Source organism: Lemur catta, chromosome 15 (assembly GCF_020740605.2).
Source record: "Lemur catta isolate mLemCat1 chromosome 15, mLemCat1.pri, whole genome shotgun sequence".
Classification (NCBI taxonomy): domain Eukaryota; kingdom Metazoa; phylum Chordata; class Mammalia; order Primates; family Lemuridae; genus Lemur; species Lemur catta.
In genome coordinates, this window is record NC_059142.1 from 47,165,688 (window position 1) to 47,190,855 (window position 25,168).

The 25,168-nt window shown below is 49.6% G+C and overlaps 1 protein-coding gene across 5 annotated transcripts in view; it reads left to right on the plus strand.

The window, feature by feature from the left end:
* ARSG (arylsulfatase G) overlaps nt 1-25,168 on the plus strand; it is a 115,996-nt gene that overhangs the window by 54,819 nt on the left and 36,009 nt on the right. For all 5 annotated transcript variants that reach the window (XR_006739435.1, XR_006739436.1, XM_045569510.1 and 2 more), the window contains exons 3-8: nt 8,467-8,654; nt 11,603-11,650; nt 14,389-14,500; nt 17,394-17,531; nt 22,997-23,193; nt 24,142-24,222. Coding sequence is in view for 3 of the 5 variants with exons in the window: in XM_045569510.1 (XP_045425466.1) it covers nt 8,467-8,654; nt 11,603-11,650; nt 14,389-14,500; nt 17,394-17,531; nt 22,997-23,193; nt 24,142-24,222 (764 nt within the window). In the remaining 2 variants the exon portion in view is untranslated. The remainder of the gene's footprint in view (nt 1-8,466; nt 8,655-11,602; nt 11,651-14,388; nt 14,501-17,393; nt 17,532-22,996; nt 23,194-24,141; nt 24,223-25,168) is intronic.

The window sequence follows — 25,168 nt, forward strand, 5'->3', positions numbered from 1 at the left end:
GATACGGTGGGAATGACTGGGTCAGCAAGGACCTCCCCAGGAGGAGAAATATGAGCCGAGATCCAGGTGACATGCCGGGCCCAGCCACGTGGGGCCCAGAGCAGGATGTTCAGGACAGAGGGAGCACAAAACGAGGCAGGAATGAATTTGGGATGTTCCAGGAAGCGACTCGAGCGGTGGGGCTGGAGGGGAGTGAGCTCAGGGAGCAGGCGGTGATGCCAGGCGGGGTCCAGATCACCAGGGCAGTGAGTTCCCACCTTCCCCGTGTCATGTCACACCTGGAAACCAATGATATTTATGCCCCTTTCCAAGGACCTCCACCAAGACGACTGGCAGTGGAGGCGGCCAGGCTGGGCCCCAGCGCAAGGGCTCTGTCCATGTTGTGCGATAGGGGTTTGCTTTCCCTGGAGCTGGGCAGGGCACAGGCAGGGCCAGCACAGGACTCCAGTTGCCCCGGCCCGGCTCGCTGCCCCAGGGCCTGGGAGGAACACTAGCTCAGAAAGCCCAGGACCCATTTGGGCCTGTCTGTGTGCTCCAGCTCCCTGGCTGGGAAGCTTTGACCGAGGGCCTACAAACCACGGTGATTGGTTTACTTTGATTGCCACGAGAACCCATTGGAGGGTTTGTAGCCAGGGACTAATGTTAGGTGATAAACATTTTTTAAGATTACTTTGGCTGCCCTGTGGAAATGAGAGGAGGGGGACTGAGGGGAGGAATTGCAAGGGGGGCGTAGGGCTGCCACATACAGCTGGGCAGACTGCGCACTGCTCAGCGCCGGCCGTGGTGTGAATGGTGTGCACCCTACGGTTGTACAGCATCATGGCCCTGGGGAGGCAATGCAGAGACGATGGCAGTGGTCTGGCTTGGACTAGGACGTCAGCAGGTAGATGTAGAGAAATGGATAGGTTCTGGATATATTTGGAAGTAGAGTTGATAGGACATGCTAATCGTTCGGCTGTGGAGAGGGAGGAGGGAAAGAGAGTTACCGACTTGAGTAGCTGGGGGAGGTGGTGCTGTTTGCTGAGACAGGGAAGACTGGCAGGGGAGGAGTGGGAATGCAGGGAAAAACCTAAAGAAGACCCAGATGAGCTTGCAGAGACGGGCAAAGGAAACAACCAGTGCCACACGGGAGCAACGTCTGGGGCCCCAAGACCAACAGGCCTTTCTCTCCTGGCTCTGGAAGCCCAGTGGGCTGAGAGGTGACTGTGCTTTAAGACAGGGCTGCTGCCACTGTGCAGGGATGTGGCCCAGGCAGTCACACAGAGCCCCATCCTTGAACCCTGTGCTTGGTTGAATACCCTGCTGTTACCGTCTTAAAATGTTTAGTGATTCTTCAACCAGGGGCCCTGCATTCTCATTTTGCACCGGGTCCTGCAAATTGTGCAGCTGGGTCTGCTATGGCAGATGAAGAGACGACACCAGTAAGCTGGGGCCAGCTCATACAGAACTACAAATTCAAGCCAGAATGAATCCAGGTGTGACAGATGCGTATGTCTTAGCATAATATATGTGAAGTGCTTGGAACAGTGCCTGCATTAGACTAAGTGTTTCATAAACATTAGCCGTGAGAGTAATAAGAATTATTATAAGGACCATTTAGGAGAGTGAAGTAGGAAGGTCCTCGTGCTTCAGTCCCAGGAGGAAGAGAACAGAAAAAGCTGGGTAGAGATGGACATTTATTTTGGGAGCAAAGGTGTGCGCGATGGGTAGAACTCGGTTTGGAATTCTAAGGACAGCAGCTACGAGCTACTGGCAACATCAACATCTGGGGCTCTGGATTTTGCCCCAGGAGTTTGGTCCCTGTGGCCCCACTATGTGTGGCTGCCAGGGAGGCTTTAATGGAACCTGTGCGACTGGGGGAAGGAAGGCTGAAGGAAGAGCTGGCAGGGGTGGTCGTAGCCAGAGCTGGGAGCCCCCGAGCTCCCTGAGGCTCCAGAGGGAGGACCTCACTCAGCGCCTGCGAGCCCAGCGGTGCATGTTGGCGCACACGTCCCCTGCCCTCATTCTGTCAGAGGGAGGGAGCCGCGGCCTGCTTCCAAGAGTGTGGCTTCGGGGCCAGGCCAGGCTCCCAGACGGGCAGGGCTGGGATCTCGCCGTGCGATTTCCCTGCTCCCTGCTCATGCCCCTTCTTTGCTCTTTGTCACCTTGAAAAACAGTGTCCAGGGATTAACCCGTCTTCTGGGAACGAGGCCCAGGGCTCTTTAGCAAGACTTGTGTTGTACAAAAGCAGAGAGGATGGTGACGTCACCCAATCAGCACACATTGGATTGTACCCATTTTGTGCTGCGCTGGGGAGTTAATAGTAAACCAAGTGTTGTCTGGTGCGAGAGGAAGACATTGTTCTGCTTGTGTATTGCTGAGCAACAGACTACCCTCAACCTTAGCTCCCAAAAACAGGGCTCGTGAGTAGAGCTCATGATTCTGTGGTGAGGAATCTAGGCACTCCTTGGTTGGGCAATTCTTCTTTTCCACGTTGTGTTGACTGAAGTTGCTTCGTGGAATTCAGCAGGCGGATGGTCAGGCTGGGAGGTCTGGGGTGGCCTTGCTCACAAGGCTGATGTCATGATGGGGACGTCCTCAGCGGGGGTCACTGGCCAGAGAGAGCACCCGCAGATGGCTTTTTCCAGCCTGGTGGTCTCCAGGTGGTCTGACTTCTATGGCGGTTCAGTGTGTTTCAAGAGAGGAAGTGGAAGCTGCCGGTCTCGGAAGGCCTGAGCCTTACAAGCCCAGAAGCCGGTGCAGTGCCACTTACCTCCACATTATTACGTTGGTCAGAGCAGTCATAGAACCCGCCCAGGTTCAAGGGGAGGGGACACAGACCCCGCCTCTCACTGGGAGGCATGTCCAAGAATTTGTGACCATCTTTAATCTGATGTGAAAACAGAGTTATCGTTGAGTATTATAAGGTATATGCCAAAGGATATGTTAATATAATTACGTGGAGAAGTGGGGGGGCCCTGATTCTGTGCAGGAATTGGGGTGCTACAGATAGGTTGTGGGGAAGAGTCCGGGAAGATGTCATAGAGGTGGTAACATTTGAACATTTGAACTGGGCCTTGAAGACAGCTGGGATTCGTCAGTCAATGTAAGTGAGGTAGGGTAGTGGGGAGCCAGGCATTCCCAGTGGTGGGCACGGCATGTGCAAAGGCACAGAGGTAGGGGAGTGCTACGGGGTGTTGTTGGGGGGGCCTAGGGTTTGGAGGGGCCGGGGTAGCAGACAAGCCCTGGGCAGCAGGCAGTGTGAGATCGTATTCTTCAATTGGGGCTTGGTGCCATCACATTTGCACCGTAGAAAGGTATTTGCATTCTTTTGGACGATGACGGGAGGTGGCAGAAAGACCAGGCTCTTGTGATAATTTTGACTCTAACTCCCAAGGACCTCTACGGACGCAGTGACAGTGGATAGCAGAGCGGAAGGACGGATTCTGGGAGCTGCTTTGGAGGCAGAATTGACAGGACTTGGTGGCCAGTTTGGCATGGAAACTGGCAAGAGGGGAGCAAGAGCGAACTGAGCAAGAGCGAAGAGTCCAGGCCTGCTGCGTTCTCTGCTGGGCGCGGGGTGTAGGCGCTGCTCACCCAGATGGCAGGTGGGAGCAAGTTTTGGGGGTGAAGACAACTAAGGCAGCCCTGGATTATTGCCTGCAAGGTGGCAGGGGGAGATGTCCTGGAAGGGGCAGGGGCCAGTGAAGATGGTCTCTGCGTGGAGTCTGAGCCGGAATACGGATCTGGGACTCATTAGCTTTCGGGCATTAGTTTAGGCTGCTGAGACTTCCCGGAGTGTGTGAGTGGACTAGGCATAGGAGAGGCTGGGGAGGGGACCCGGGAGCCTCCTACATCTTAGAGATGGACAAAGGAAGACCAGCCCACATGGAGAGAGAAAAGGAGCTGCCAGGGAGGCAGAAGGAGGATGAAGACAGGTCTCCTGGGAGGGCAGGGAGCTGTCAGGATGATCGCTCCCTGAATGGCACCTGGAGATCAGGGAGCTGAGCACGGTCTTTTCTTTCCAGAAGCGCCCATTCTTAGCATCACCGCAAGGCTTGCTCGAGGGCCCTCCAGGCTGTTGGTGCAGCCTCTTGTCTTCAGGCAGGTCTCAGAGGAAAACCCCCGGGTGTTCAGGTACCTGGTTTTGGTCTTGAAGGTTTTCAAGGTATAAAAGACTTGAAAAACTAGCTTTCCTGAGTCGATCCTTTGAGTGTTTCATAATCTTATTCCAACGGGCTTTTCCCATGACCAGTTGATTAGTACCTGCCACAATTCACATGGAGCTCCATTGGGAGATGCATGTGCATGTGGTGTTGTGTGCATGCGTGTTTTTGAGTGTATGTGTGTGTGACTCATCAGTCTTTGGATAGTTAAGCCTCAAGACCTCTTCTCATGCCTTAGCTGGTGCCTTAGTCTCACGTCCTTTAGGCTGAGCTTGGGGACAGGGCACGTTTTCCTCTCCACTAAGACTTCACTCTGTCTCTCGGGGTTCTCCTCCCCTCAAGACTGGCTGTGGAATTGGTGAGTCTCCCCTGCCCCTTCCATTGTACTTTTTGTTTTTTTCCTGAGACAAGGTCGTGTTCTCTTGCCCAGGCTGGAGGGCAGTGTCCTGATCACAGCTCACTGTAACTTCAAGGTCCTGGGCTCAAGCGATCCTCCTGTCTCAGCTTCCTGAGTAGCTGTGACTTCAGGTGCCTGCCACCAGGCCTGCATAATTTTTTTTTATTTTTTTGTCCAGACGAGGTCTTGCTATGTTGCCCAGGCTGGTCTCAAACTCCTGGCCTCAAGCAATTCTCCCACCTCAGCCTTCCAAAGTGTTGGTATTACAGGTATGAGCCACCATGTCCTGCCCCCCTTCAACTTTTGAGACAAGTTTCTGGACCTCTTAGCGGAGGCAGCATGGTTTAATGGGACATGGATAGGATTTGGAATTGGACAGGCCCAAGGTCAGAAGTGTGCCCTTGGGTACCTGTGGCTGGGTGGCCGGGAGCGTGGACTGCAACACATTCCTGAGTACAAATCAGGGCTCTACCACTTCCAGCAGTGTGAGGCAAGGTCTTTAACCTCCCCTGCCTCAGTTTCCTCATCTGTAAAGTTACACTCAAGCCCAGAGATCAGAAGGCAGAATCGTTTTAAAATTTTAGAGACTAATTACCATGTGACTCAGCAATTCCACTCCTAGGAATTACCCCAAAGGAACTGAAATCAGACACTCAAACAAATACTGAATAGACGTGTGTTCGTAGCAGCACTATTTGCAATAGCCAAAAGGTGGAACTTGCCCAAATGCCCGTGGTGTCTATAAATACGTTTTTGTTCTCTGAATCATTTGAAGGATGTAAACAGCATGACTCTTCGTTATAGATAATACAGTTTGCATCTCTTCAGAACAAGAATATTCTTCCACATGCCCATAATGCTGCAATTATGCTCAGAAAATGAACAAGAATTCCCTAATATCTCGTATCCAGCCCATATTAAAATTTTCTTAATTATTTCCCAAGTGTGTTGTTAGTTTTTTTGAGCTGGGAGGCAATCAAGGATCATGTATTGCATTTGGTTTTGTCTCTTTAATCTCCTTTAATGTAAACATTACTCACACCTAATCCCATTTTATCCCCAGATACTGACTTTTTGAAGAGACTAGACCAGTTGTCTTGTAGAATATCTAGATATTGGTTTGTTAAATTATTTCCTTGTGGTGTCATTTAATTTGTTCTTCTGTGAGCTGTATTTCCTGTAACCTGGAAATTAGTTTCAGAGGTTTGATTAGATTCAGGTTAAATGGTTTTGGCAAGAATCTTTGATTTTATAAACTTCATGTTGCATCCTGTCAGGCGACACACAAGGTCAAGCCACCATTATTAGTCTGTTCAATTCATGAGTGACGCGGGGGTGACACTGTGAACACCCCCTCCCAACGCGCCTACTGGTAATCAGTTACTAGATGGCAAGGGTTTGCAAAAACGGCGATTCTCGATTCTCGAAGCCTGCCATCCCTCCCACAGTGCTGGCTGCCACCTTCTGTGCAGGAGTGCTTCCCTCCTCACCCAGCAATGACAAGGGGTCGTTCTAAAGTGTCAGGGTAGATGTTCAACCCTTTGCCTTTAATTATGAATTCTTTAGGTGGGGAGTTAGTATAATGTTCTCCTCTGATGGTGGCAAATGACTTTTTTTGAATGTCAGTGTTGGCTCATGGATTTTTATTTATTTATGGCTTACAATCAGTTGCAATAATTATTCTTTTTGATGCCCGAATTATCCAAAATTTGGCCTGCAGGAGCACCTGCAAGCTGGCTCCTCGGTCTTTGCTTCCTGGCACAACAAGATGTCCCAGACTCCCCTGGTATTTCCCCTTCTCCAACTCTCGAGGTGGCTGTTTCCCCAGGGAGATCTGATTCCTTTTAGTGCAGGAGGGTGATGAAACAAAGATTGGGGTGTGGGTGTGCTCATTGCCGCAGGGGTGTCAGTGCTTCTAGGCCCTTTCAGTGGATGGTAGCTAGGAAATAAATATTTTTTAAAATCATGAGTTCATAATGACATTTTAATTAATTTCAACATTGTAGGTTTTCTCTTAACTTTTTTTTTTTTTTTTAAGAGACAGGGCCTTGCTCTGTTGCCCAGACTGGAGTGTAGTGGTGCCATCATAGCTCACTACAGTCCCAAACTCCTGGGCTTAAGCCTCAGCCTCCCCAGTAGCTGGGACTACAGGTGTGAGCCACCACACCCAGCTCCTAACTTCTTTTATTTTATATCTTTATCTCTTAGACCAAAAATCTTGGTTCCCTATTAGGAACATTAATATAATTACTTATTTGCTTTACTCGACCATATGCATATAATAGTTTCAAAATCCCAATACCAATATTGCTACCAGTGATACACCTCCTGAGTGAAGTTGAAGCTTTCTTTGCAGCTCTTTTTGCCCGTAGATTATATACCCCACTAAGGATGTACAGCCAGAATACTGTGTGCTAATGTTACTTGAAATGATTCTTTCCTCTGTGTGGTCATATTAACAGTTTGTTATAGAGTTGGATTCATTTGTTTCAGTGTTACATTTTATTGTAGGGTCTTCTTATTTTTCCTTTGTGATATAATTTTACTTTTTGACTATGTCAGACATTTACATTGTGCAAAAGTCAAACTGTGTAACAACATATTGCAGAGAATCTTGTTCCCCCCGCCCCCCACCACATGCCAATTCTCCCCCCCTTGTAGGAAACCATTTTTTATTAGCTTTTGGTTTATCCTTCCAGTGTTTCCTTTTGCAGGAATTAAAATATCTTGCTGTTCCTCCACTGGGAAATGCCTGTCCTTGTGATTTTCAAAGTGTTCATGACAGTCCCATCTTTTAGATTCCAACCTCAATCCTGCTTCCACTATGGAGACTTCTCTGATCTTTGGACCTTCACCATTTCTTTCTCCCTGTCTTGATACTAAAACATTTCTTGTCTTCATTTCCTATGACTCTGTCACTTATGAGGGGTCTTAATGACATGCTGTTGTGTATTGTTGGTACTTGAATTTGCTCGTGTCTTATTTCTCAATGAGGCTGCACATTCCTGGGGGGTAGGACCATGCCTAGATTTCTTTTATATTTAGGGCTGAGAATACAGTCATATGTAACAAATTCAGTCAATTCTTGTTATTGGCAATAGCTATGTTCTATAAGGTCACTGGGAACACTGAATTAGTGAATACTGAACTTTTGTTCCTAAGGGAAATGCAGGGTAGGTTCCTGCGAGGCTCCGGTCACAGAATTTTCATCCACTGATCAATACATAATGTATTTGATGTGTGTCTCTGTTTAAAGACACCTTCTTTAATATATATTTTTGATCCATTAACATCGAACGCACAGCCAATGGCAGCATAACTCATTCCTGAAGGGAGTTTATCTAACGTGTTTTCTCCGTAAGGCACATCACAGCCTGCTTGTGCTTAAAAACCTGACACAGCTTGGGGCCCATGAAACAATGAAATATCCAACAAGAAGCACAAAAATGTGAAAACTTTGGGACTAAATAGACTGGGAGGACACTTGTTTATTGCATGTGAGCTGAAACAAGAAGACAGAAGGTCACGTTGTTTGACCTCAGCTGGGAATGTGCACATCGAGGTGACTCATATTTTTCCAGGTCTGCCTATATCTGTGAATGACCCTAAAGAGCCTCAAGTATTGATTTGGGGATTAAAAAATAGCGAGTAGGCAAGTGTGAAATATGGAATCTGCAAATAAAGAGGGCTGCCTGAATATGTTGGATTAAATCGATTAGAATGAGCTGTGTGGCCTTGGACTAGTTGTGTTACCTCTCTGGGTTTTGCTTTCTTTCCTTGCTTTTTCCCAGCATCAGAATCCAGGTACTGAGTGGGCACGGCCTTTTCTCTTGCTTTGGCATCTGACCACTTCCGCCACCCCCGCTTTTTAAATTTTCTGCCCTTGTGAACACACTCAAACCGACCCCTCTCCTTTTCACACAGGTTTGTGGATTTCCACGCAGCTGCCTCCACCTGCTCACCCTCCCGAGCCTCCTTGCTCACCGGTCGGCTCGGCCTTCGCAATGGAGTCACGCACAACTTCGCAGTCACCTCTGTGGGGGGCCTGCCGCTCAACGAGACCACCCTGGCAGAGGTGCTGCGGCCGGCGGGTTACGTCACCGGGATGATAGGTAACTGTGGGCCCCGTCTGCACACTGCCACCTCTTCTGCTCTTGTCTGCTTCCTTCTTCATTCCTTGCTGGGTAAGGCGGGGGCGCTCTCAGCTATAAGCCACTGAGAAGTCCTAACAGTGGATTAAAACATATACGGAGCTATTTTCCTCCCACTAAAACAAGCTTCAAGGTAAGTGGTTGACTTCGTTAGCCTGGGGGCTCCAAGATGCCACCAAGAGCCGGGTGCTCTAGTTCTTTCTGCTCTGCCATGCTTAGCACATTGGTGTTCGTCCTCATGCTCGTTGCCTCATGGCTGCCATGTAGCGACTTCGGTGCCCTTTGCCATAACTTGGCTCAAGGAAGGAAGAGGAGATTAGAGGTGGTGCCAGCCTTGTTTGTCCACTTTTATCAGGAGAGCAAAGCTTTTCTCAGACAATCTCCCGGTCCCGGCAGTATTGTACGCAAATCTTACTGGCTGGAGCTGGGTCACGTGGCTGCCTCTCACTGCACCGCCCCCTGTCCCCCCCCCCCCCCCCCCCCCCCGGCTGAGAAACTGGGGACAAGATTATAATTGATTGACTTGGACTTGGGCACGGTGATCCCCCATCCTGAACAAAAGCACAGTCCCATGAGCAGGCAAGTGGGGACATGGGTATTGGGTAGGAGACCAGCAGCGTCTGCCACATTGTCCAACGACTTCCTGTCCCTTTAAATTGTTTTTTTAGGCGCCTCTCACTCAGCATTTGCTGTGTGCCAGGTGCCGGGCTAAGTGTTTGTTTGCATTGAGATTATTGTTTACCCCATGTATTGGTGAGAGAACTGAGATTCAGGTGGTGGGGCTATTGTTCAACGTCCCCCAGCCTGGGCAGGGTGGAGGCAGGACCTAGCCAGGTGCGCCTGGCCGCAGCCCTGCCCCAGGCTTTGCTTCACTGCCTGCCTCCCCTCCAGGGGCCACGGCGACCCGGCAGCTGCCTGTGCTTGTTAGTCTGACTCTCAAAGAGCTGGGTCCCTCAGGATCCGCGCCTTTCTCCACCGTGCAGGAACTGGCAAGGGAGGGTGCACTTACAGGCACGTGGACAGCGAGGGTCCCCGTGGGCCCGTCATGGGTGCCTGAGCAAACCTGTTCACCTGTAGGAGGTTGCTGTACCCAGACCCAGGGCTGGCACCTCTGGTGTTGGCTCCATCTGCCCATCTTGGTTATCAAATAGCCTGACATCCTTTTACCGAAGCTCAGACTGGAGTGTGGCATTCACTGTCCCAGAAGGGCAAGCCCCAGGCGGTAGGAGAGACCAATTAAAGTCTGTCCCTTCTCTCTTTCCAATCCCTTTCTCTCTGTACCCAGAGGTATAATTATGTTAACAACATCAACACCAAGACACCATTGGTGAAGCTCCCCCTGTGGGCTCACTACCCTCCTAGACGAGTGACATGGAGTGACACGTAGCCATTTAAACCTCGCAGCCAGGAGGGGTTTGGGCCCAGGGCTGCCCGACTCTCAAACCTTGTGCTGTGGTGAGAGGCTGGCGTCTACTGGCGCTGGGTTTGATCTCACTCACACCACCTTACACCCCCCTGCCCCCTGCCCCCCCCCCCCCGCCCCCATGCCTGTAAACTCCAAGTGAGCACCTGATTGCAGGTAGACTGTTTTGCTGCCATGCCCTCATCTCTACTCACTACTCACGACACCTTTCGCAAGACCTGGACAGGATATTTATCATACCCACTTGTTGAAATTATGAACTAAAACACACTTACAGGAGAAATTAAAAACCCACCAAAGGAATATTGAGTCCATTTATAACACTCACACTTTGCTTCTAATCTTGGTCTACGTGTATGTTTTTACCGAGTTGTGTACGTACCTCTGGCTCTACTTGTTTTCCCCTTCATGTTATTTTATATTTCCATATAATATAATCTTACCTATTTATTATAATTAAAAAAAATAAATGTTATAATTTTAATATTGTTTTATTAATATATTTCCATGTAATGCTTAATCCATTTCCCTCAATTTTTTATTAATTTTTTTCTTCCCAAACCTATAGAGCAGTGGCAAGAAGGAAACTATGGACTCTGTACACCCTCATCCAGAGTCACTGATGGTTGATTTTTGCTACATGCATTTTGTCTTTAATCAGCTTGGTAGTATTTTATTGAGGCCACAGGAGATGATTTGCTCAGACATACTCCTGCGGGTGCCCGTTAATTTCTGCGCTTTGTGTGGTTTAATGCTGCCACTGTTTTGATCTTTGTTCCACATTCTTTGCTTTGCCCCCTCACCTTGGGGGTGATCTCCCTGGGGTCCGCTCGTCGGAGTGGAATGAGCAGATCAGAGAGTTCTGACATTGTCAGAGCTCTTGCCACACGTTGCCCAATTATCCCCCCAGACTGAGCCCATTTGCGGAGCAGGCAGCAGCGGGGCGTCCGCGTTTCCTCATTTGCTGCCCCGTAGGTATCTCGCTGCTTGAACTGTGGCTGCTGATGTTGTCAGGGAGGAAGCTGATGAAACCAGACGGGCAGCGAGCATTTCTGAGACTGTGTGGGGCGGTGCACCTGCACCCTGGGCCACCCAGCGCCTTTTCGGGGCCCCAGCCTGGGAGGGCAGAGTGGGCGGTGCCAGGGGCTGTGTGGGGTGGCCGTGGCTGCGGAGCCCCCTTTGAGGGCCAGCGGTGCAGCCTGCTGGCTTCCCTGGGCTCCCCGCTCCCGGGATGGCCCGACTCCCCCTTTCTCTGTGGGTCTCATCGGTGAGTGTGCTGTCATCCTTGCGTTCTGTCTCCCCCCCGACTCCCTCTCGGCCCCAGAGAGCGAGGCTAGGCTTCTGCACTGCACTGGCAGCCTGTCTTTGCTTGTCCCGGGCATGGGGCGAAGCCGATCGAGAACTGGGTGCGTGATCAGCTCCTTAGAGGGGCTCGGTGCCCCTACGGGGATTCTTCTGAAAATTTCTCTCTCTGGTTTTTCTACAGGCAAATGGCATCTTGGGCACCACAGCTCTTATCACCCCAACTTCCGTGGTAAGAATTCTTTTGGGGATTTGTTACCTGGGAAACAGAAAATAAAGATCTCTGTGTAGAAGGACCCCATTAACAGTTAAGCCATCCTGTCCCTGGGGACAGCCCTAAGTTAGGACATCTCTGTTCACAAGATTACATGGGTGCATTTGGGGTGCCAGGGCTCCCCTGGACTCACAGCCCTCTTGCTGGCACCTTCCCTGGCCCCCTTCTTGGTCCCCGTCAGCTCCCGTGGCTGCCCTGTCACAGGCCCATCAGTTTCCTTCTGTCTCCCAGTTCTTTACAGCCCAGGGAACATTTGCCCGTCAGGTTCAGGCACGGCTAATCTGGGAAGACATAAAAACTGCCTGGGGGGTTCACTGAGGCAGGAAACCAGGCTGTGGACCCAAACAGGAGATGCTGCCTCTTGGCCTCTTCCTGCAGCCTTTCGCTTCCTGCGATTTCTCACCCTCCGGCCTTGGGGAAGTAGGCCAAGATCAAGCTGCCGAAGCCAATTCTCTGAAAATCAGTTTGCTGAAAGATGGATTCTCCAAATGTCCAATCCACTGAATTATGGATGGGTTTTTAAAGTTGCAGTTTGTGGCGCTGCTCTTTCCCTGACCTTTCCCACTTCCTATGGGAGCCTGTGGACTTTCCCTTTAAAGTAGTTTACCGTGATCTCAACTCGTGTGGCTTCTCCCCTGTCCCTGGCCCTATGTGACGTCCCCTTCCTCTCCTGCCATTTTGTAAGCAAACGGGCAGTCTTTTCCCTAAATGTGGCTGTCTATTTTGCAGACTCCTCCCCTCCCCTGCCCCAGTATCTCTCCCTATCGCCTCAAAAAAGAGCTGCATTGCCGTGTCCTAGACCTGGGGGAAGGTTTACGTCTGAGGTTTTGCAATTGGAGAATGACTTTCGAGAACTGACCTGGAGCCAGCCTGCAGCAGGGTCCCCACCGGCCGACAGCCCCGTGGACTGATGTCCTCTTCACTTCTCGCCTCCCCTTTGTCACTCCTTCCTTCTCCCTTCTCCCTCGTGCCCTAGGTGGGCATTCGTGGCATCTTCCACGTGTGCCTTTTAAAAAATGGTAGATGGGAGAAGTGAAGACCTAGCTTTTCCACAAACTAAAAATAACTCCGGAACTTATTTCCTCCTCGGTCTTCAGTTTTCTCACTTGACAAATGAGGGTTTGGGCCAGATCAGGGTGTTAGCACCTTGAGTGCCTATTCCTAGAGTCCCGTGCTGGGGGATCCCGAGACTGGGTCCTGTGCAGCGGGCAAGCAGTGGTGCCGTGATGGACTCGTGGTGCCTGCCGTGCCATGGGGAGTGGGAAGAGGGAGCACCTCCTATGTACCAGCTGTCCTTGGACCAGATGGTCCCGAGAAGCCTTGTGGCGTGGACACTTTGAGGTGTCTTGATGCTCACCTCCAAGTTCACTGTTATTTCCTCCTGCCTCCCGTACCCTCTCCACGGTGCGCTGTGCTGGTTCCCGTCAGCCCCATGGCCGCCCTTTCAAACATGCCCTGGATCCTGCCGGACGCAGTCACACATTCCTCCTGCACATCCAGCGTCCTCCTGCTGCCTCGGGTTGTTCCTCAGATCAGGGCTCCTGTAAACACATGACCTCTTTCTAAAGCTGGGTGTGAGGACGCCTATGGTATAGAACAGGGGTTGGTATGGACCTGTGGGTCAAATCCAGTATATCACCTCCTTTTGTAAATAAAGTTTTATTAGAAAACAGCCATGCTCATTTGTGTACATATTAGCTCTGGGTGCTTTTGCACTACAACGGCATTGAGTAGCCTCAGCAGAGACCATCTGGCCTGCAAAACCTAAAATATTTACTCTTTGGCTCTTTACAGAAAAAGTTTGGTGCCTCTGGTCGAGACACATCCTGGTACCAAATGCAGTAACATTTCAGGGCTATGTCATTGACCTATGGGGTGTCCAAATCTGTTTGTACAAACCAGGCTAGCATGGAGGTAACACAAAAGGTTTTTTTCAGCACAACAAGCATTTCCTAGTCATGCTACATACACCACATATTGGGTTGACAAAGATCTAATGTCCTAGCTCAAGGAGTGCATCACTAATGGGGAAGACCTGTGTCACAGATGATACAGAAAGTTTCTGGTGACAGAAAGTCTATAGGCTATAGGTACCAGGAGTGTGAGTGGAATGGGGGCCTGCAGTGGGTGGGAAATTCTGTAGGAAACTTCACGCCAAAACCAGGCTGGAAAGTGCTAATGCAGTTTCACCTCTGAGAGACACAGAGCAGGGAATCCCAGGCAAAGCCACTGGGACCCCAAGATCCTCAGATCCTTGTCGTTGGCTAACCTATCCGTCTCTCATGGGTTAATCTGTGTATCTTATTTTCTCTTCAGATGGAAAGTCTCTTGAGGGCAGAATTTGTTCTTTTATCCCTTAACGTGTCATGCATGTCGTAGGATTTCACCAAATACTTCCTAAATGTGTCCATAATTCCACCGAAGATGTTAGGTGTTCAATAATTCTCCCTCCTTCCTCCCAATCTGGGTTCGTTCTAATCACAAGATGTTTTGCAAATCTAGTTTTACAGCCAGAACCCAGCAAAGTGATTTTCTATGCATACTACAAAAGGATATTAATCAAATCCTCCTTTAATTACATATTACATAGCACTGCAATATTAAATCATAGGAAATTAAATTTTTGCCATGGGTGTAAGGAGGCAGGCATAGGAGTGTAGCCAAGTGGGGCTGCTAACCAGTTGTTTCTATTCCAGGTTTCGATTACTACTTCGGAATCCCATATAGCCATGATATGGGCTGTACTGATACCCCGGGGTTCAACCACCCTCCTTGTCCAGTGTGTCCACAGGGCGACGGACCACCAAGGTAATGTTGGGCAATGCATTTGCTGTGGGCTCCAGGGCAAGGTGAAGTCCTAAGGCTGTGGTCTGTCAAGACAGCACATGAGAGAGAGCGTACATTCAGTCCAAATTAAAACCCATTATTTGCAGGGAGTGCAAGAAAACTTTCAGCAAAGGTGAGGTCTGCAAAATTTTTCTATTGGAATTTTCCAGGATTATTTAACTCAGCTGGGGGGCGCCTTGTGCTGCCAAGGTCTCACACAGGGTGGGCGGGGGCCTCCCTCCTCCCCTGCCTGCTGGCCTTGCTCTTGGTCCACTCACCTGGCCCAGACACTGGACATAAGGAGGCACAGAGAGAGAGAGAGGGAAAGTGCGCAAGGTTCCTTTTGAACTTCTTCCTCACCTCCGGACAAGAAAGCCAGCATTCTGACGTTGGAATGCCGTGCAGGCACTAAACAGGATGTTTTTAAAACACACTCAGTGAAGTGGGAAAATGCTCATGATGTAACAGTAAGTGAAAAAAGCAGGAAGCAAGTCATCAACAGTATAATATTAACTACCTCTGTATCCGTGTCTTTGTAGCCCTCTCGAGAGAGACTCCAAAGAGATATGCTAAAACGTTATCAAGGGCTCACTGGATGTGGGACTAACGGTTTTCACTTTCTTCTCTCTCATTGTATTTCCTAAATATTCTACAATGGGCATGCAATGCATTTGTGATCAGAAAAAGAAGGTAGGCCTTCTGCAGGTTGTAAAGTGGCACACACCACAAAAGCTCCGCTTGTTCAGATAGTGCACAGTGGTTATTTCCAAGGCCGCAGGTGTCTGAGCCACTTGGGAATGGTGAGTCTCAGCTGGCCCCTTAATAACACAATAGTTCACAGGATAGTGGCTGTTTATTGAGAGATTATTACATTCTAGGCCCTCACTATACCATCCACATGGCCACTGTGTGACGCAGATATGTACTTGATTTTATAGGTAAGGAAGTTTATTTATCTTGCCCCAGTCACGCTAGAACTGGTAAGAGGTAGGAATGGAGATTCCAATCTGGTCTCTCTGAGTCCAGAGCCCATGTTCTCCCTATCTTTGCTACTTACTTACTACTCCAAGTGGCAAAGATACTGGTCATTAGATCGGGATCATGGATGTTCCCTGAGCACTTGTTACAAATGCAGAAATTCCTGAGCTGGGCACAGTGGCTCACTCCTATAATCTCAGCACTTTGGAAGGCCAAGGTGGGAGGATCGCTTGAGCCCAGAAGTTTGAGATCAGTCTGGGCAACATAGCAAGACTCTGTCTCTTTGAAAAATAATAATAAAAAAAATTAGCCAGGTATGGTGGTGCAGTCTGTAGTTTCAGCTACTTGGGAGGCTGAGCCAAGAGGATTGCTTGAGCCCAGGAGTGTAAGGCTGCAGTGAGCTATGACTGCACCATTGCACTCCAGCCTGGATAACAGAATGAGACCTGATCTCTAAAAAAAAGAGAAAAGAAATGCAGAAATCCAGACTCTACCTCCAGGTCTGTAGTTTAACAAGATGCCCAGGTGACTTGCATGCCCATCACAGCATGAGAAGTGAGGCTTTAGGGCATCTGGTTGCCTCCTCACCAGCTTTGGCCTGGCCATCACCCCTGCCATCACCCCTGGCCGTATCCAGGTATGACATACGTCAGCCAGTCTCTTTTTAATCTGTGTTAAAATTAAATAGAAAATAAAGGGTTGGCTTCAAGGGGGTGGGCGGAGGAGAGAAGGGAAATGATGGTGGAGTTGCAACTAGGGAATCAAAAGCTCAAAAACTCAACACAAATATGAGATTAGCATTACTGTGCCCAGCATGGTGACGACTCTTTTCCTCTTTTTCAAACATTGTGGTCCTTGGCAATTATCTCCCAGTCTGACCTTATCGCCTGCATTCTATTAATATAATGGAGAACAGGAGTGCGCACAGGTGTGATGGGGAGTTTTGATTTCTGCACAGGTTTTTCCCTGCAATAGTAGGACAGTTTATCTGCCTGAGGGGCCTCCCATCACCTCCTCTCTCTCTCTTGCTCTCGGCTTCCCTCCTGGTTCTCTGCGGCAACCAGGGCCGAGAGAGCTTGAGCTTTTACTGAATTCCTACTGCACCGAGCAGCGCGCGACACACTAACCGTTTATCTCCTTGAGACCCCTGCTACCCCTGTACGGGCATCAGTAGCAACCCCGTGCCACAGAGAAGGAAACGCAAGCCCCGGGAGCTGAGGTGACTTGCCCGAGATCCTGACCAGAGTAACCACTCAGCCACATCGTTGGGGCAGCCATGGGTCAGATTCATTTCGATCTGTAAGATCAAAGGCTGAGTTTGTTTTTTCCAGAAGGTATTGTTGGTTTAACTCTCATTTTCCCCCCCAACCCCTAAGGTTCCTCTAAATTCTCCAAACATGGCTGAAAATTAAAATTGTTCCAGGCCATCTTATATATTCTGTCCTAGTGTCAGACTTGGTGTCACATGAAGTCCTGATTGATGACTCAGGAAAACGCCAAGTGTTGTAAACCGTCCACAGAGGCCAACATTTAGGTTGGACGGTGGAGAAAGCCGGCAGTGATCGTCTACGGGACTCTGCTGGAAATGATTTCACCTGTTTAGGCCTCGGTTTCTCTCCCCGCAAAACGGGAATAATAATGTCCCCAGCTCACAGGAGCCTTTGTGAGCTTTATGGAGTGGCCAGGTTGTCCAAGAAGCATAAACATCTATTCAAAGGGAATGGAAGAAAGCATTATACGTTGGTTTTACACTTGGAGGGAATGGCTGCTGGCAAAATCATTTGGGGCCCGGCTGATAAGTGTTTTATGTTTACGTGCATCGTTGCATTAAAACATTTTGTCCTACTCCACGACTTCTCAGGTTGTGGAGATGAATAACCTTACTGTCTACACCCAGGAGCCCTGGGAGAGACTGTTACACTGACGTGCCTCTTCCTCTCTATGAAAACCTCAACATCGTGGAGCAGCCGGTGAACCTGAACGACCTTGCACAGAAGTATGCTGAGAAAGCAACCCGGTTTATCCAGCACGCCAGGTAAGGAGCCCCCTCCTGCCCCGGGGCCGCCCCTGCTCCCACCCACCCGCACACGTGCACCAGGTCCCCTGATCTCAGCACTCGCAAGGCCGTGGCAGAGTTGTGTTGCTCAACAAGAGGGACACGTGCATGTCTCCTGTAAGTAAAACTGGAAAACGGCCCTCTCTGGAAGCTCCCATCCGGGGTTAGAAGTTCGTCAAGTGTATCCCTAGAATTCCTGGGGGCTTACCCATCTGCCGCTTTGATCATGTTCCCCTGTCATTATCATTTTGTCCTCTGCTACCAGGGTATAAGCTCCTCAAGGGTAGGGCCTGCCCACTGTGTTCTGGGTGCTCAAGGTGTTTTGTTGAATTCATTAGTTGACAGGGTGTAATAGTTTCAATTGCTGCTCTAACAACCAACCGCCAATTTAGAGGCTAAAACAACAGTAACTTATTCTCCTGTGGACCTGGAAGCCAGATGTCTGAAATGAGTCTTAGGGGGTGAAAATCAAGGTGTTGGATGGGCTCTTTCCTTTTGGAGTCTCTAAGGGAGAAGCAGCTTCCAGAGGCTGCTGGAAGGTTTAGAGATTTAGAGCCACATCATTCTAATCTCCACTTCTATTGTTCCCTTGCCATTTCCTCTTTTGTAATTAAATCTCCCTCTGTCTCTCTCTTATAAGAACACTGGTGATTGCATTTAGGGCCCACCAGGAGAATCCGAGATAATCTCCCTGTCTCAAGATCCTTAACATAATTCCTTCTGCAAAGTCCCTTTTGTCCTATAGAGTAACATTCAGGGATTCCAGGAATTAGATCCTTTGTGGGCCATTATTCAATCTACCATGCAGAGGTTACAAATTCCAACATCTACAGGGGCCAGACAGGTAACCTGGAAGAGGGAAGCAGGCTGAGTGTAAGGCATTAGGGAGTGCCAGGGCCTGCCCTGAATTTGTAAGCACATGCTGCAACTAAAGGGGCAACCACTACCCAGCCCCGACTGCTTGTTGCTTCTTTGTGGAAATGGGAGCCTGAAGTGTCAGATCTGACCATTTTACAAGAGAGACAGGATACCTGGCTTTTATGTGAAATCTCTTGATCTTTAAATGTTATGAACTATAATACTGGTAAAATAACAAAAAAGCAAAATGGGAACCAAACCACAGTGTGCCTGGAACAAATGCATGTGTGAGGGCTGCTGGTTTGCAACTTCTGTCGGGTGTCAGGGCAAAGGGTGGACATTGTGAAACAGTGGACAACTCACAAACTGTGCATGCTCATCGGGGGGCACATGCACAGATCATGGGGTGCAAGTGCACAGGCATACATGCACGCACAGTCACCGCCCAGGACTTGCCCTGACCTTCCCTGAGTGCCCTGGTGCTGCTCTCTAATGACTCTCCAGAGTCATCGTCTTTCTCCCAAGATTGTAAACTCCTCAAGTTCAGTGGAAGAGTTTCCAACAGGTCCCTTGGTATTTTTCATAGCCTTAGCCCAAGTGGACAGGAAGAAATGTACGGCTGTCCACTTGCACAGAATTAAAAATGGACACCCACTGTGGGTAAGTGATCACAGCAGCCCCTGGAATGTGCAATAGTCCCCCCTCTTTGCTTACCTACGTCAAATTTTCATGAGATGTCAGCAGGCTGGGTAGAGGCAGCCATGGAGGAGATCCAGGCATCATGTTTTCTGGATAATAAAACCTAGGTAAGACCTTAATCTCAGAAGCAGCCCCAGAGGGCTTCAGAGACTGCACCTTAAGGATTTGTTAGGACTTTCTGAGGAAAACTGTTGCTTTATTTCAGATTGTTGGTATAAAAAAGGGCAGAAAACCTTTCTCCCGTCTGGAGAGTTGAGTATCGCCTGGGAGCTTTGAGATGGTTTCCGGCCCCTGTGCCCCGTGGCAGGTGGATGCTTCGTGGCTGGTGGGGACAGTCCCACCCACTTTCTCAGTGGCTCAAACCACACAGTGTCCTGAGAGGGAGGGAAGGCGACGGGCTGGGGACCGGGGCTGTTCAGTGCCTGCTCTGAAGCCGGCGTGGGGCCTGGACTTGCACCAGTTAGTTCATCAGTTAGAAGATGAATCAACTAATGGTCTCCTTATCACACAAAAAGGGCAAAGACATTGCTAGTTTATTAATTAGTTATTGAGTGAAAGGTCACATGAGTCCCGTTGGTTAACTTCACAGAGGGTGATCCGCAGCATGCTGATCTCTTTAGCACTGACGTGCCAAGTCAGGCATGATTTTCCGAGCATCAGCAAAGGCCCCAGACCTGTGCTCCCTCCTCCTGCCTGACCATGACTTCTGCCCCCCGGCGAGGCCCGTTCCCCACTTGGACCTGTGTGTCAAAACTACCAGGTGTCTCTAGAGTGCGGCTTCCTATTCCTTGGCAGAGGGCCCACCGCAGGGCTTCTCTGCATGTTTTTACTCGGGTCTTTACTTGAGTTTAGACTCCCCCACCCACCTCTTTTTTTTTTTTTTTTGGAGACAGAGTCTTACTCTGTTGCCCAGGCCAGAGTGCAGTGGCGTCATCACAGCAACTTGGAACTCCTGGGCTCAAGTGATCCTCCTGCCTCAGCCTCCTGAGTAGCTGGGATTACAGGTGTGCACCGCAACACTGGCTAATTTTAAAATTTTTTGTGGAGACAAGGTCTTGCTGCATTGCTCAGGCTGTTCTCAAACTCCTGGCCTCAAGCCATCCTCCCATCTCAGTCTCCCAAAGTGCTGGGATTACAGGTGTGAGCCACCACACCTTGCCTGACTTTAGATGCTTAATCTAGCATCAATGCTGAAAGCTAATCCTTGATTTGGGTTTTTAAAGCAGCAAACAGAACTCTGAGCAGGAAAAAAATGGAGCGAGTAGACGGCGTGGGTTCCTGGGTCCCAGAGCTGGCCAGGCCTCTGCTTCTTACAGGTGTGGGACTGGGCATGGCACCTGGGGAGGGAATTCAGGGTCTGGCAAGCACACATGGATTGGGTAGGGGTGAGCGGTGGCTCAGGATATTTGGAATCAGAGCCATTTGGGAAACCAAATATTCCAGGGTGTTGTGGGCTGCACGTTTGTGTCCTCCCAAAACTAATGTTGAAACTCTAACTCCACATGGGCTGGTGTTAGGAGGCGGGGCCTTTGGGAGGTAATTGGGTGTAGATGATGTCCTGAGGGAGGGCTGAGCCCCCATGGTGGGATTAGTGTCCTGGTAAAGGTACATCCTCAGGTACCATTTATCCTCACTATAGCTAGCATGTATTCTTCAAAATTATTAATAAAAAGGCTATTGTTTATTAAATGCTTACTATGGGCAGTTAATAACACAACCACCTTGTCAGGGAGGTATGATTGTCACCTTTTTATAGATGACAGTGGTTAAGTTAATTGCCCAGGGTTATATAGCCATGAAATAAAAAATTCTGGGATTGGGATACAGGTCTTCCAAGCCTGTGTTTTTCATCAATGCGCTCTGCCGTCTCTCATCAGCACACACCGCTTTGAGCCTCTGCCCAGGGTGCTGATGTGACTTTGATAATGAGGGGGAGTTGGGAGGATGATGCTGGGATGGTGGGACAGTGGGACCACCCCTAGCCCGTATGTAGTGATGAGCTGGTAAATGTTCAACAACCAGGTCTCAGAGAAAACAGCCCCAGTCCGTAGCATTTGCCAATTTCTGTGGTGTAAATACTCCCACCAGCTGGTGTCAAGCTAATGAGGAGACATCACCAGGCATTTGAAATGTGGCTAGACAAGGAACTTATTTATTTATTTATTTTAGAGATGGGGCCTCACTGTGTTGTCCAGGCTGGTCTCAAACACCTGGGCTCAAGTGATCCTCTCGCCTCAGCCTTCCGAGTAGCTGTGACTACAGGTGCGCTGCCCTGAGCCCAACTGAGACACTGAATTTACGAGTGTGTATGTTTGTGTATTTTATTGTAGGTGTGTATAGAGATCATAAAATTTACCGTCTTAACTATTTTAAGTGTACAGTTCTGTGGCAATAAGTATATTCACGTTGTTTTTGCAACCGTTACCACCGTCCGTCTCTAGAACTTTTTCTTCTTCTCTAACTGAAACTCTACTCTGTCCCCATTAAACACTAACTCCCCAATCACTCTTCCCTGCTGCACCCCCATCCCCAGCCACCCACTGTTCCACCTTCTGTCTCTGCATTTGGCTACTCGAGATGCCTCATGCAAGGGGAATCACGCAGTGTCTGTCCTTGGTGGCTTCTTTCAGTGAGCATAATGTCCTCAGGGAGCAGCCATGTGGTCGCATGTGGGACATGGAATTTTAAATTTGATTTAATTTTCATTAATTTAAATCTAAAGAGCCACACGTGACTTGTGGCTACCGCACTGGACAGCTCAACTCTAGAAATGTTGCCAAGAAACTGTTGGTTAAAATGGGGAAGGCGAAGGCCCCTGTCTGGGGACGTGGGTCCTGGGTCTCATGCCTGTCAAGGGAGCTGAGCGCAAGCACAGGCCCAGTCAGTACGTCCCGGGAGCCTGGACGAGGGGGCTCCCCAGGGTAGACTGGGTGCAGAGCTGAGGCTGAGGGTGCTGTCACCCAGGCTGAGCTAGGGAGAACCCGGGGGCCGATCTGAAAGTGGAGGCTCTGGTGAAATGGTTAGAGCCACCCTCTCTATGTACTTGACTAAGCTTGCTTGCCACACTTGCTCTGTGTCCTCTGCAAGCCCCCCATGAGTGTGGCCTGGGGGAGGGGCCTGCTCTTGCTGTGGTTCTACAGCTGCCCTTGCCAGGGAACGGCACTGGGGACAGACACGGGGCTTTTTGAGTGGTAACAGAGGCCACCCGGCTCCCTCCAAGCCTTTCATTCTGCACTTTCCGGAGGAATCAGGATCAGTATGGAGGCAGCAGGGCACCGGGGCCTCTGGCAGACCCTTGAGCTAGGTGTTACCTGGTGGTCACGTGTGTCCTTGGAATTCCCTGCGGTCAGCTTGAGCCAACCATTCATCTCTTAGAAAGGGATGAGGCTGGCAGTGGACATGATGGTCTAGATGCTGCAAAATAGCAGATAAAATTTAAAAATATGTGTGCCTTAGACTTCGGAGTGCACCAGTGAAGAGCAAGGGCTTTGCTTTCAGCCACATCTGAGTTTAAATCCAGATTCTGACACTTACACTAACTGCATAACCTGGGGCAAGTCCTTTAATGCTGAAGCTTCTGATTCTTTATCTGAAAAAGGCAACTTGGGGGTTACCGTGAGGATGAGTGTAGACAACATGAGTCCCATATAACAAGCTCTCAGTAAATGGGAAGGGACAGAAACCATATTACAATGATTCTTATTTTTAATGGGGTAACCAGATTGTTTCCACGTTACCTTGGGTGGCCGTAGATGAATGTGTCCTTCCTGAGCCCAGGGGGCAGAAGGGGGTCTGGGGATTTTCCCCAAGGTGAGGGAGGATTACAGAGGTGCAGGACAAGCCAGGAGGAACTTCTGCAGAGTCACCTCTTGGCTTTCCCGTTTCAGTGCCAGCGGGAGACCCTTCCTGCTCTATGTGGCCCTGGCCCACATGCACGTGCCCTTATCTGTGACCCAGATACAAGCAGCCTCAGGGGGCCGAAGGCTGTATGGTGCAGCACTCCGGGAAATGGACAGCTTGGTGGGCCAGATCAAGGACAAAGTTGACCGCACAGCAAAAGAAAACACATTCCTCTGGTTTACAGGTAAAGTAGTAAAAACCTGCCAGCCTCACTGTGGTCTAATGGATAACCCTGCACACACGCCCCCTAAAGAGCAGAGTCTGGCTAAGTAATCCTCTTTAACAGGGGCGGGGGCTCGCTTTGAACTTGGGACCCTGATAATGTTTGTCGGCCTGAATGCTGAGCACATGTCCGTTGGAGCCTCCGAGACCGAGTCCCTAGAAAGGTTTGCACAGGCAGAGCAGGCCCCTGCTGGCCTCTTCCGTATTGATTAGGACTATCTGGGTGTTGCTCATAACTGCTAATGAATGACTTTGACATTGTGAACCTGTGTAGTCCTTGTGCAGTTCTAAGATTTCCCTCTTCCCTATCATCCAGGGTCCCAAAGACTCCAGTTGCCACCAGTCACCAGGTCATATCTTTTGGCTGAGCAGCCTTAGTGAGCTGAAGTGGTGACCCCTTTAAAGGGCGCACACATGCACTGCATGTCTCAGGTCCCTGTCTGGAGCCAGGGCAATGGTTAAAAGCATAGCTTTCAAGTCAAGTAAAGACCTGGGTTTGAATCTATACTCGACTATTGGAGAGTTACCTTAATCCCTCCAAACTTCCGTTTCATCGTCTGCAATTTTGAGCTAATAATGGAATCTACTCCATAGCGTGTTGGAGGATTATGAGATGATGTATGTGAGGCACTAGGTGCATAACAGGTGCTCAATAAATAGTTGCTGGGCTGACGCTGATGACCCTGGTGATGGGATTGCTAAAACTGTGTAAAAGGCAAAGGAATGGAGGGCAAGAGGCTCATGGCAGGGTTGGATTGGATAGACTGGAGCGGGAAAAGCCACCCCTCTCTGACAGCCGAGTAGAGACAGGCCCCCTATCAAGGGTAGTTCTGCAAGGGTGGGATCATAGTTGTTTCTACAAGCCCTTTTTCTGTCTAGTGTTGACCTGTTACGCTGTTTTGGTTTCTAGGAGACAATGGTCCTTGGGCTCAGAAGTGTGAGCTGGCAGGCAGTGTGGGTCCCTTCACTGGATCCTGGCAAACTCGTGAAGGTAGGGGGCTCAGCTGGGGTGGGTAGATCTGCCTCTGGGAGGGCCAGCGGACACCTGGACCTCGGGGGCATCATTGTGAAACAGGGACACGGTTGCCCACCGGCCACCAGTGTCTGTGGTGGAAAGTGTCTGCCTAGCCTGCCTGGACCGTCGTTTTCTTGCCTTTTCTCCTAGGACTCCCCTAAAGCAACCATCCCTCTCCCAACAAGCCCGTCCTTCCAGCAAGTATCCTGCTCCCTTGCTCTTCATCTTTCCTTTCTTTTCTTTTCTTTTTGAAAGATTCCTCCATCCACCCAACCATTAATTCATTTCATCCATCGAAGAAATATTTAGTGCACAACAATGCAAGGTTTCCATATGCATTGTCTCTAAACCTTACATTAGTGATAGGTGGGTAGTATTAGCTCCACTTAAAGGTGAAGAGAGAGAGAGAGGTTCAGAGAGGTTCAGAAACTTGCCCAAGGTCACACAGTTTGTGAGGATGGAGCCAGGTTTGCCACTGAAGTTAAAGTTAGTGCTCTCCCCGCTACACCATACTGCCTCTCACAGCTGCCTCCGTCTCTATTTAAACATCCTTCGGCTTCCAGCTTAGCTCCCATCTGCTCTGGGAAAGCTTCCCCACAAGGACCTACTTTCTGAGAGAACAGCCGTGCTGGGGACAATTTGACATATGGAACAAAGGCTTGAAAAATATGTATGCCTTTTGATGCATCAATTCCTCCTGTAAGAATTTGTCTTAAGGAAATAATTAGCTAAGTGCACAATGATGTATATAAAAGAATGCTCATTGCAGTAGGGTTTTTTTAATAGTTGGATATAACCTAAGTGTCTAGCAGGAAAGGAGAGCTTAACAGAATACGGTACATGGCGGGCGTGGGGGGAATGGCGGACTGGAGGCCGCCTGCCAGCTCGCTGATCCCAAGGAACGAAGTGAGAGGTGCAGGCA